At 35.1% G+C, this 13,525-nt stretch overlaps 1 protein-coding gene across 3 annotated transcripts in view; it reads right to left on the bottom strand.

Moving 5' to 3' along the window:
• Positions 1-13,525, bottom strand: part of TMTC3 (transmembrane O-mannosyltransferase targeting cadherins 3) — a 59,637-nt gene that overhangs the window by 27,862 nt on the left and 18,250 nt on the right. For all 3 annotated transcript variants that reach the window (XR_004343892.1, XM_030323339.2, XM_030323341.1), the window contains exons 3-6: positions 10,748-10,966; positions 8,740-8,839; positions 4,913-5,028; positions 4,293-4,465 (exon numbers count right to left, since the gene is read on the bottom strand). Coding sequence is in view for 2 of the 3 variants with exons in the window: in XM_030323339.2 (XP_030179199.1) it covers positions 4,293-4,465; positions 4,913-5,028; positions 8,740-8,839; positions 10,748-10,966 (608 nt within the window). In the remaining variant the exon portion in view is untranslated. The remainder of the gene's footprint in view (positions 1-4,292; positions 4,466-4,912; positions 5,029-8,739; positions 8,840-10,747; positions 10,967-13,525) is intronic.

Here is a 13,525-nt window from a genome sequence, read left to right as displayed (position 1 = left end):
ATTTGGAAAATATATATTTATGTGTAATATAATCCATATAGCAATCCACACATACACAAAATACATTAATACATATAAACCACATTATCATATTACAGAAATGGAGATAAAAACAGTTGATGCAAATTCTCTAAAAGGAATAAAAACAGTAACACTGAATATGAGGGTAAAGAAGGAAATATAAAATATTTACAGTTTAATCTCTTTTCCATATTTTACTATTTAAATAAGTTGGTTCAGTTTAGCACAGCTAGACTCAGAAGTAAAAAATCATGAAATTAGAAAGTAATTATTCTTCAAAGAAAAAAATGCTACTGAAAGGAATATTGCGTGGAAATGTTAAAAGATCTTGCATATAACGTTAGTCACTTAAATAAAATTGGGTAAGAAACTAGTATAAATTTCATTTTATTTTTTTTTAACTTTTTTCTTTTTTTGAGAGAGAGTGTGAGTTGGGGAGGGGCAGAGAGAGAGGGAGAGAGAGAGAGAGAATCCCAAGCAGGTTCTGCAATGTTAGGGCAGAGCCCCAATGCAGGATTCAATCTCACAAACCATGAGATCATGACCTGAGTCGAAATTGAGAATTAGATGCTTAACCGACAGAGTCACCCAGGTGCCCCTATAAATTTCATTATAAATTTTACCCTGAAAAAGGTGAAATGGGAAAATGCTAAATGTTAGAGCAGGAAAACAAGATATGTAGACTGTTAAATTCAGTATAACTTTTGCTTCTAGTCTTTTTTTTTAATTTTTTTTAATGTTTTTATTTTATTTTTGAGAGAGAGACACAGAGTGCTAGTGGGGGGAGGGGCAGGGAGAGAACGAGACACAGAATCCAAAGCAGGCTCCAGGCTCTGAGCTATCAGCAGAAAGCCTGATGTGGGGCTCGAACTCACGGACGGTGAGATCATGACCTGAGCTGAAGTCGGACACCCAACTGACTGAGCCGCCCAGGCGCCCCTTTTTGCTTCTAGTCTTAAAGGAGAGAAGAACTGGACAAGACATAACACAGTTGGGTATCAGGCAAAGAAAGACAATGATACCCAAGAGAAGGAAAAAAAATGAGGGAAACCCTACCTGGAAAGTTCAATACTTGGATACAGTTCTTAGTCTGTGGAGCATTGAGGGAGAACCCAGTGGAGCCTAGGAGTATCCCTGAGTTGTGAAGATGGAACTGGGATCCCTAGGAGCCCAGGTCGATAGACTCAGTGGGGGAGAATACCAGAGAGAAGAAAGCTGCTGGGAAAGAGAACTCAGATCTGTAGAGGGTCTCCTTCCAGTTTGTAGTACTGATCAGAACCGATCAGCATATATATATGGAAATACTCAAGGTCAGTGTAGTGGGTTGAACCATGTCTCTCAAACATTCATGTCTATCCAGAACCTCAGATTTTTTCCTTATTTGGAAATAGGTTCTTTGCCAATGTAATTAGTCAAGTTAGGATGAGGTCACACTGGATTAGGGTGAGCCTTAAACCAAATGTATAATCACTGCAGTGATACAGCAACACACCAAGGAATGCCAAAGACTGCTAGCAACCACTAGAAGCTACTAGGAAAGAGGCATGGAACAGACTTCTTCCTGAGAGTCTTCAGAAGGAACCAACTATGCCTGACACAGTTTGGACTGTGGCCTCCATCACTGTAAGAGAATAAATTTCTGCTGCTTTAAGCTACCCAGTTTCTGCTAATTTGTTACAGCAGCAGGAAAAATAATAGAAATAGGAAACTACCTCTCAAACGAATTAGATAAAAATTCTCAAATGCCATACAGAGCTAGGAATAGTTCCTCAGCAGCCAGAATAAAAGCTCTCATAAGTCACAGTCTATCAGACAGAATCAGTAGTGGAAGAAAATTACCTCTATCATAAATGCTGCTGTGGTCTCATATAACAAAGCTTAAGAGCAAGACTAGAAGATGAAACATCTCTCAAATAACTTAAATGCATCCCAAAATAAAGCTCTAAAATATTTATAGGAATATATTAAAGTAAAACTCACATATGGCATCTACTAAAAAATTACTGGGCATGTGAAAAAGTAGAAACATATAATCTATGAGGAGAAAAATTATTCAATCTAAACTAAGAAATGACACACACAAGAAAATTAGTAGATGAAGACATTAAAGTATTAGAACAGGTAAAGACATGAAACATAGAAAAAAGGCTTAAACAGAATTTCTAGAGATGAAAACAATGTCTGAAATGAAAAAAACTAGAAAAAATTAAAGGGAGACTCGACATTGCATAAAAAAGACCAGTGAACTTGAATGCAAAGCAGAAGAAACTACCAAAATGAAAACGGAGAAAATAGTTTTGGGAGGGGAATAAACAGAGCATTAGTGTGACAACTTCAAAAGGCTTAATTTACATGTAATTGGGGTCCTAGAAGAATACAAACAAATTTCAATGAGTAATGGCTAAAACATTTCCAAAATTTACATACTAAAACATATAGATTCTAAACTCAGTTAACCTAAGCACAGTACACATGAAAATAAAAGTAAGGGTAACCAGAAGTTTGTATCATTTGACCACCTTCACCCAAATTTTGTTATATGATAAGTATGTCCTACAGTAGTAATATGCAGCATGGGGACTACAGTTAATAATACCATATTACATATTTGAAAGCTGCAAAGAAAGTAGATCGTAAAAGTTTTCATCACAAGAAAAAAATTTTCTGTAATTATGTGTGGTGATGGATGTTAAGTAAATTTATTGTGATAATTTCTCAATACACATATATTAAATCATGACACTGTATACCTAAAATTCATATAGTGTTATATATCAGTTATGTCTCAATTTAAAAAATAAAATAAAAAGAGAAACAATGGTGAGGAGAAAATAATAAAAGCAGGCATAGAGAAAAAGACACACTATATGCAGAAGCACAAAAATAAAGATGACAGAGGTTTTCCCAGTAAAAACAATGCAAGCTAGAAAATAGTAGAGCAACATTTTTAGAGTGCTGAATGCAAAACAGTCAGTGTAGAATTCTAAACTCAGGGAAAATATTTTTCAAAAACAAAGGTAAAATAAAGATATTTTTATATACAAAAGCTAAAACAATTTGGCATCAACAGACCTACAGGTCAAGAAATGATAAAGTCCTTTAGTCACAAACAAAAATGGTACAATATGAAAATCACATTAAATGTAAATGGCTGAAACACCTCATTTAAAAAACAGATTATCTGATCAAACAAAAAAGGAAGACTCAATTATATGCAGCCTGTAAGATATCAACTTCAAAGATACTGATAGTAGTGCCTGGATGGCTCAGTTGGTTAAGTGTTCGACTCTTGATTTCAGCTCAGGTCATGATCTCATGGTTTGTGGGATTGAGACCTGCCCTGGGCTCTGTGCTGACAGTTCAAAGCTTGCTTGGAATTTTCTTTCTCCCTCTCTCTGTCTCTCCCTGCTCTCTCAAAATAAAAAAAAAGATATTGATAGATAAAAAGTAAAAAGATGGAAAAAGATAAACCATGTAACTCTAACAAAAGATATATAAAGTGAATTTCTGAGTAAAGATTATTACTAAGGATAAAGAAACTCATTAATAAAGGTAAAGGGATTAATTCATCAAGACATTATAATCCTAGATGTTAACCACTTGAAAATAGAGCTTTAAAACACATGAAGTAAAAACTACAAGAAGAAATAGACCAATCTACAATTATAGTCAAAGATTTCAACATCCTCTACTTAATAATAGAACAAGTAGATAAAAATCACTTAAACTATATAAGACATCACTTAATAACCAATTAAGTTAAAATAGGTTAAAGTTTCATTAGGTTAAAATCATTATTTTCATTCGTTGGTTTCATGAGTGTACTCAATATGTCAAAATTTACTAATTTGTACATTATAAATATATGCAGGTTTTAAAAAAATATTAAGTATACAAAAAGCTGTTAAAAAAAACTTCAATGTAGGGGCGCCTGGGTGGCTTAGTCATTTAGCAGCCAACTCTTATTTTCAGCTCAGGTCGTGATCTCATGATTCATGAGATCGAGCCCCACATTGGGCTCTGTGCTGACAGCGTGGAGCCTACTTGGAATTCTCTCACCCTCTCTCTCTGCTCCTCCCTTGCTTGTGCTCTGTTTTTACTCTCTCTCAAAATAAATAAATAAATAAACATGAAAAAAGAAAAAAAAACTCAATGTAAATCAAACACTTCTATTATAATCACTGAACATCAAGAGTTAAAGAAAGAATGAAAACAAAACAAAACAAAACAAACAAAAACAAAAACAAAAAAAAGAACCAGAATTTCCATACCTGGTGAATACTGGAAGTTGGGACTGAATGACCTGGACTCTAATCACAACAAGTAATAGTGTACTGAACATCAAAACAATGAGTTTTATTAGTGTCTGCAGCATAGAAAATGGAATATTACTCTTCCCACGGAAAAACTGTCCGGCAGTAGTACATAATAATGGCAAAGTATACTGCAAAAGGAAAAAAAAAGTTTTAAATAACAACATACTACAACGTTTTCAACAATGCAATACATTCAAAATGCAAGATTAGATATAAATTGACTGTAATTATAAAATCAGTATGGAGCAATGTGTGGAACTGATAAGGAATAAAACTGAGTCCAATAATCTTACCCAATAATGAATCATATTGGACGGTATTACTGTGTACATTTCCAAATTACCTAATGATTCCATTATTGAAACTGAAACAACAGTCTTAAAAAACTGAAGGAGTTATAAAATGTTAAGTAATTTTCAGTGGCTACGAGGACAAAATATGCCAGTTTCTTGCAAATTTTTGGTAACATTATTGGTAAAGAGAATAATTTATAATGACACATTTAGAAACCAAGTTTATTATCATCAAATTCAAATAGGATAAAAGATAATAATAAAAATTGTATTTCTCCTTACCCCCTGGGCAATAAATACTTCATACACACAGCAAATTCCCACAACTGTTATTCCTTGTTCTTTACACAATGTTGCAACAGCAACTAAAACCACTGTCAAAGCAATTGGAGTCCATACTGCAATTTAAGAACAGAAAAATATAAACTACACAAAACAATTTTATAGTATCATAAATGAATATTTTAAGTTATACAACTGCTGGACATTACTAAAAAACTCATGATTCTATATTCACATTTGCGTTATTTCCCATTAACCTATACTTCATATTTCAAAATGTATTTAAATGTTGTGATTTTATATACCCAAAACAAAACATCGAAATGTATAACTTAACTAAAAAATTTTTGTAGAGAGGAAAATTATCTAATGAAATTTTTTAAAAAGTTTATTTAGTTTGAGAGAGAGAGACAGCATGCACGCATGCATGCATGCACGCACACAGGGAGGGGCGGGGCGGGGGAGAGAATCCTAAGCAGGCTCCCTGCTGTCAGCCCAGAGCCCAAAGCTGGGCTCAATCTCAGGAACCCTGAGATCATGACCTGAGCTGAAATCAAGAGTCAAATACTTAACCGACTTAGCCACCCAGGCGCCCTGAAATACTAATTTTTAAAACAAAGGTAGGGTGGCCAAATTGGAGAAGGGAAGCTTAAAGGCTGGAGTGTTGTGATTAATGAACCATGTATGTGAAATGAAGGCAAATTCTTTAAATTATTACACAGACATCTATATGTTTTATTATATCTGTCATTTATTAAAAACTTCAAACTGAAAACTACTAAGCAAAGTAGAATAACATTCTTATTTTAAAGAGTATAAAAACTGAAACAGATAAATAGAATTTAAATTAATACTATTCTTTTAAAAAATCTGCATTAGAGGGCACCTGGGTGGCTCAGTCAGTTAAGTGTCAAACTCTTGGTTTCAGCTCAGGTCATGATCTCACGGCTTTGTGGGTTTGAGCCCTGCATTGGGCTGTGCTGGTAGTGTTCCTCTCTCTCTCTGCCCCTCCCCTTCTTGCACTCTCTCTCAGGATATATATACACACACATATATATGTATATATATATATATATATATATATACTTAAAAATACTATCAATAGAATATTCATAAGTCCTACTTATATAGAAAACCTACTTCATCAACTTTAAGCAATATCAACTAGTTAGTAGTAATAATTTGATTCAAGAAGAATGAATTTTGAGAATAATTCCATATCTACTAACTTGCTTTATGACTTTGAACAAGTTTTCTGAGCTTAAGTTTTCCTACTGTAAAATATGACCTCCAATTCTTTTCAAGTTAAAAAAGCATATTGCAGTATAATTGTGTGATCTCAGGTTTATTTATTAAGAACATTAATCAGAGCAAAATCTCAAATAATTGACTTAAATCCAAGTATAAATAGAAAAATAATTCATGAGTTTGATATATCTTCTTTTGTTGTTGGGCTTACTACAGAAATTCATTTATTTTTGAAATTGTTTTCAACTTTACAATACTCTACTGATTAAAATTACTGAAAGAAAAACAACTCAAAAAACCTTCAAACACTATTGGAGATACCCAGTAAAACAGTATTCCTTTCCTCAAAAAAAAAAAAAAAAAAAAAAAAAAAATCTCATATTCTAGTCAGATCAAAACCATCAATACAAAAGTACATTATACCAAGGAATGAAACATAATGCTAAATTCCGTAAGAAATCCATACAGGAAAGAAATCAGTAGATGATTATTTACAAAACAAGCTGAACCTAAAGTTGAACCTTGAAGATATATACATAGAAAAACGGGGGAAGAGGTATGCATGCATAGAGAGGAGGAGGGAATAAGCTTAGCAAATGAATGATACAGAGAATAGTATGAATGGAAGGGTATGAATATAATAAAAATTAGTGGGAAATAACGGCCTTGAAAAGATATTTAAAACAATATATCAAATGGCTTGTATAACCAGTTTAGCATATATTATTTGAGTCTCAAAATCACTCTACTGTGATATAAGGGAAGATGTAATCATGTGCATTTTTAAGATGAAGAAAGAATTTTAGAGGTCCAAAAAACAGTCATGCACAATAAAGAAATCAGGACTTTAACTTGGTTCTTCTGACATTAAATTCAGAGCTTCTCCTAGTTTGTAATTCCACTCCAAGACAGAAAGCAAACAGCTGCATTCTGTAATGCTGGATTCAATCTCAGCAACTAACAGCTCTAATGAAGGCAAAAGCTTTATTGAAACCAGTCACTTCAGTTCTTCAACTTTTGGTGATTACATTACTGTATGAACACATACTTTGATTTTATAAATAGATCTCTGGGGTTAAAGTTAACCATGTGTAATTTTGTCCAAAACAAGTCCCCCTGCTAGATACACTAACAACACTTAAAAATATACACGTATAAATACAGAATCCATTTCAATCATTAAAATTCATTCCAATTTCAAAATATAGGTTTCTAAACTGAATTTTACATGTATAAAGATACAAACCTTTAGCAATCACATATATTCAAATAGTTATTTTAAGTATCTACTACATTTTGTGGAGGAGAAAGATAATAGTCATATAAACAAGATTTATTTGTTAACTGATGATCTAAGTGTTAATAAAGAAAAACAGAAGGTGAAGGGAAATAGAAAGGAATGGGAAGATGAGTGGTGCTGCTAATGGCATCTGAGCAGAAACCCAAAGTAACAGAAAGAAGCAAAGGCCCTGAGGTGGATCATGCTTTCAAAATGGGTGTGGGTCATGAATAACCTAGAATTTAAAGTGATCAAATAATTACAAATTGGAAACCTTTGCAAGGACACATACGTTAAATAGTGAATACAAAAGATAATGACAAATCTGTTTATGGTCTCAAGTATAAAATTATGTAATGTGGAATAGGACTATGGGAGTTAAGAGGACAGAGAGAGGTCCAAAGCAGGTTCAGCACTTTTTTTAATTATAATTTAATTGCTGACTTGGTCATCTGCTCAACAAGTATATACTGAACACCTACTGTATACCAGGAACTCCATTCCAGGAAATGGAGATAGAAACCTACCTATTACAAATCTAAGACAACACTAAAGGTGTTTGGCTAAATCATTTATTTGTTGAAACTTAGTTTCCGTTAATGTAAAATTAGGCCCCTTATCATCAGTACTTTGGGTTTATAGTGAGAAAATTCTCCAATGATGTAGGGAAAAAAAAATCAGAGTTAAAGTTTAGATCAACCAAATACAGGTTATTATTATGTAAAACCTCTTTCAGGTCTACTGTTCACACAAATCATTTTTATTGCCTGGAACTTGTTTTCTGATAATACCTGGCATAACTAGGATTAATGAGCTAATGTGTACAAAGCATTTTCCAGGGTGGGCCACATGGTAGGGACTCCATAAATAGCTGAACTATGATCAACACCTAATAAAAGTTATATTCTAATAGGTTTTCAACTTTATCTAAACAATACAATTCATGGCCTTCACAGGTGTTATTACAGAAAGACAACTGAAGTATTAGTACTTGTATCTTTGATAGGTAACAACAGATGGAACTAGGAATGACTCTAAAACTCCTATACTCTAGGGTAAATTTTTTAAGTTAAATTAAATACAGAATCTGTTAGTCAGGATAAAATATAAACTGCATACAAAAATAATTTTTACTATTGACAATGTTGCATATCATGTTCGTATGTCCATACGTGCTGAAATAGTATAATATATAAAGATAAACCCAAGTGTGGCATATATTTTATAACAAATAGAGTAAATAAAAATTACTTAGCAAGGTTTATATCTATAGAAAAAAAATTAAATGTTAGACACTTACCTATGGAATTATCTGGTCCTTTTGATTTGGTATATGACAAAAATGCAGCTAGAAAAAAGATAGATGACAAAAGTTCTGCTCTTCCTACAACACCGGTTACCTAAAAAGGGAAAGGGAGAGGAGTTCATATTAATGAAGAGCCTCTTGAAAACTTAACTACCATATATAATAGGAACAGCACTTTAGAAATTAAATTGCCATAATTTTTCAAGCATATTTCAGTTTCTTAGACATTCTTTGAGTGCCCTCGTGTGGTAAATCTGTGTATCTTCCATAAAAATATATTTTCCAGTGACTCTACAATAGTTCTATTATCATCACTATTTTGAAATAATTACAGACCCACAGGGAGTTGCAAAAATAGATACAGAGAAGTCCTGTGTACAGTTTACCCAGCTTTCATCAACAGTAACATCTTATATAATATTAGTACAATATCTAGAGTAGGTCTTAATTAAAAAAAACAAAAAACCTAAGACCTTACATATTTTCTTAAAATACAAGTGTTCTTAAAATATAAAAACATCATAAATTCAGTAAGGTCTATCTCAAAATAAACTTATAAACTAAAGACAATGAACTTTAAAAAGCCCTTTTAAATTCTAAAAAATTAAATATAAAACCCTCAAACCTCTTCCTTTAAAGTATGCCTGAGTGCCTGAATCAGTTAAGCGTTAACTCCTGATTTCAGCTCACGTCATGATCTCTGCTGTCAGCATAGAGCGTGCGTGGGATTCTCTCTCTCCCTCTCAAAACAAATAAACTTAAAAAAAAGAAAAAAAAGAGGCCAGTATATAAAAAGTTTGGCGCCTAGGGGGCTCAGTCAGTTAAGCATTGACCCCTGATTTCGGCTCAGGTCATGATCTCTGTTGACAGTGTGCAGCCTGCTTAGGATTCTCTCTCTGCCTTTGTCCTACTCATACTCTCTCTCAAAATAAATAAACTTAAAAACAAAGTACTCTTGTGACACCTGGGTGGTTCAGTTGGTTAAACGTCAACTTTGGCTCGGGTCATGATCTCATGGTCTATGAGTTCAAGCCCCGCATCGGGCTCTGTGCTGACAGCTCCAAGCCTGGAGCCTGCTTCGGATGCTGTGTCTCCCTCTCTCTCTGCCCCTCCCTGGCTCATGCTCTGTCTCAAAAATAAACAAACACTTAAAAAAATTTTTTTAAATAAATAAAAAATTAAAAAAAGAAAAAAAAGTACTCTGAATTCACTGTAGAATTTAAAACAACCTATCATTTTTATAAACATATGGAAAAATATCTGTTCAATTAGACATAAAAAGGTTCAAGACAGTGAGAGACACACACACCCCTTCTAATACACACAGACATTCAAACACTTGGAGTTTAAACATACACATTTTTGCTTACAACCAAAAGCTCATAACAAAGCAATCGAACAGAGTCCTCTTTGCTCTGTTGTGCGCAGTTTTGGGGTTTCACGGTTTTCAAGAAAAATAAAGTTATAGTTTAAGTATGTTTTAGGAGGTACTGGCTGACAGACATATTGGCAACAGCAGAGACAGCTAACAATTTTGAAACACATGGCAAGAGACAACATGAAAGTACTGGGTATCATCATTTGTTAGGATGTGTTTATGTTTACATATATTTTGATATATTTTCATCCTTTACTTAAATTTGCCTTACTAAATATTTCCTATCCTTTGAAACACAATGCCAAGTTGACAAATATTTTAAATCTATATTCATAAAAAAATTAGCAAAAAAGACCTCTATTCATTTATATTTTACATTACTAATCTTGAGCAATTATATCTTATACCCTTAAATAATAAATGCTTGTTTCAAAACTTCTTTTAAATTTAAAAATTTTATGTAGCCTAGAAAGTTAAGACTTACACTAATTAAAAAATCTTCAAATATTTGATTTAAAGCCACAGTTAAATTTTTTCTTAAAAACATATACCATTATAATCATTATGTAGGCTCTGCTAAAAAAAAAAAAAAAAAGAAAAAAATTGATTCACAGTTTTACTTACTGCTTCTGTGTGTATTGGGTGCACTGCAAAAAGTAAAGAAGCAATGACACTACTCCTGTTGTCCAGAAAAAGTTTGCAGACTTTAAGAAATATCACACTAACCACAGCATGAAAAATCATATTTAGGAGATGATATGACATTGGTTTCAGCTCACTAAACAGATAATTTAAGCGAAATGTCAATACTGTTAAGGGACGGTAAGACTTGTGGCTTCTCTCCTGAAAGGAAAAAAACAATCATCATTAAAGTACCATGGTCCTTCAGGGCACACAAACTAATTGCTGTATTTACTGTTGAAACTAGCAATAAAATAATGAAATGAATACTCCAAGGATAACACAAACATAAAATATAGCTTTATAAGCTGTGTTTTCCTATTTCCTTAGTCCCACAACAAGGCAATTTCCTCTCCTAAATATAATGAAGAATCAACAGCAGAGGAATAACATTTGACTTTTAATTCCTCTTTAACACACAAATTAAAAAAAGAAAAAAATAGGGGCACCTGGGTGGCTCTATTGGTTGAGTGTCCGACTCCTGATTTCAGCTCAGGTCATGATACCAGAGTTGTGGGATCAAGTCCTGCATCAGGTTCTGCACTGAGGGGTGGAGCCTACCTAAGGTTCTCTTTCTCTGCCCCACTCTGGCCCTCCCCCCACTCTTGTGTGCTCTCTAAAAATAAAAATATAAAATATAAAATAAAAAAAAAATATAATAGCACTGATCAAATTAGACCAAAAGATTCCTTCCAAAGCCTATATCCCCATCTATACCAATACCATTACCAATACCAAAGCCTATATCCACATTCTATACCAACAGCATTTATATAACTGCTGGCTAGCTCTTCAAAAGGAAATATAAGAATTAAATGCTTACCAGCACAGTTTAAACGGTGAACTCTCAAAATGATACTGTCTAGTTGTTTTATGAAAAATACCTTTGTAATGTATACACCTGAATATATTAAGCCAAAAACTCACTAAATACTACACAGAGGATAATACAAAAGCAAAAACTTTCTTAGAGAACAGAAAACTTTGTTATGATAGTCTCTACTGGCAAGAAATCAAATTTTATGTGAAGTTGCTGAATTTCTTTACAAACTGTAAGGTTCACTTAACCAGAAAAGTTTTCCTGTAAGACAAAATTAAAGCCGATTTAAGAATAAAACATAGGTCAAAACCACATAAAATATTATCCTAGCTATTTTTAAAAATTTTAGCTCGGGAAGATGGCGGTGTAGGAGGACGCTGGGCTCACTGTGTCCTGCTGATCACTTAGATAGATTCCACCTACACCTGTCTAAATAACCCAGAAAACCGCCAGAGGATTAGCAGAACGGAGTCGCCGGAGCCAAAGCGCAGACGAGAGGCCCACGGAAGAGGGTAGGAAGGGCGGCAAGGCGGTGCGTGCTACATGGACTGGCGGGAGGCAGCTGGGGCGGAGGGGCAGCCCGCCGGCCAAACAGAGGCCCCAAGTCTGGCTGGCAAAAGCAGAGGAACCAGACGGAGTGTGTTCTGACAGCAAGAGGGACTTGACATCTGGAAGGTTATAAGTTAACAGCTCTGCTTGGAAAGCTGGAAGGCTGGAGGAAAACAGGAAGGAGAGTTGTTGAGCCCCTGAGGCGCTCACCAGCACCATTTCCCTCGCCCACCCCCCAGCCGAAATCCCAAAGGGAACCAGTTCCCGCCAGGTAACTTGCTTGCACTGTGAAACACCCAACGCTGTCCTTCTGCGGATCCATCCCTCCGGCAGCGGCAGCGGGTCTGACTCCCTCCCGGTGGCGCAGGGCCCCTCCCATAGCAGATCATCAAAGGATAAGCGAGCTGAGACTGCCCCTCCTGCCCCTGTGCACCTTGCCTACCTACCCCAGCTAATATGCCAGATCCTCAGCACCACAAGCCTGGCAGTATGCAAGTAGCCCAGACGGACCACGCCACCCCACAGTGAATCCCACCCCTAGGAAAGGGGAAGAAAAGGTACACACCAGTCTGACTGTGGCCCCAGCAGTGGGCTGGGGGCAGACATCAGGTCTGACTGCGGCCCCGCCCACCAACACAAGTTATTCAAGACAGCACAGGGGAAGTGCCCCGAAGTCCTGCACCACTCCAGGGACTACCCAAAATGATGAAACGGAAGAATTCCCCTCAAAAGAACCTCCAGGAAATAACGACTGCTAATGAACTGATCAAAAAGGATTTAAACAATATAGCAGAAAGTGAATTTAGAATAACAGTCATAAAATTAATCGCTGGGCTTGAAAACAGTATACAGGACAGCAGAGAATCTATTGCTACAGAGATCAAGGGACTAAGGAATAGTCAGGAGGAGCTAAAATGCTATTAATGAACTGCAAAATAAAATGGAGATGACCACGGCTCGGATTCAAGAGGCAGAGGAGAGAACAGGTGAACTAGAAGATAAAATTATGGAAAAAGAAGCTGAGAAAAAGATTTAAAAAATCCAGGAGTATGAGGGGAGAAAATAGAGAACTAAGTGATGCACTAAAGAGAAATAATCTACGCATAATTGGTATTCCAGAGGAGGAAGAGAGAGGGAAAGGTGCTGAAGGTGTACTTGAAGAAATCATAGCTGAGAACTTCCCTGATCTGGGGAAGGAAAAGGCACTGAAATCCAAGAGGCACAGAGAACTCCCTTCAGACGTAACTTGAATCGATCTTCTGCACAACACATCATAGTGAAACTGGCAAAATACAAGGATAAAGAGAAAATTCTGAAAGCAGCTAGGGATAAACGTGCTCTAACATATAAAG

Source organism: Lynx canadensis, chromosome B4 (assembly GCF_007474595.2).
Source record: "Lynx canadensis isolate LIC74 chromosome B4, mLynCan4.pri.v2, whole genome shotgun sequence".
Taxonomy (NCBI): Eukaryota; Metazoa; Chordata; class Mammalia; order Carnivora; family Felidae; genus Lynx; species Lynx canadensis.
Note: the sequence above shows the minus strand (reverse complement) of the source record. Positions and strands in the feature narration are given on the sequence as shown.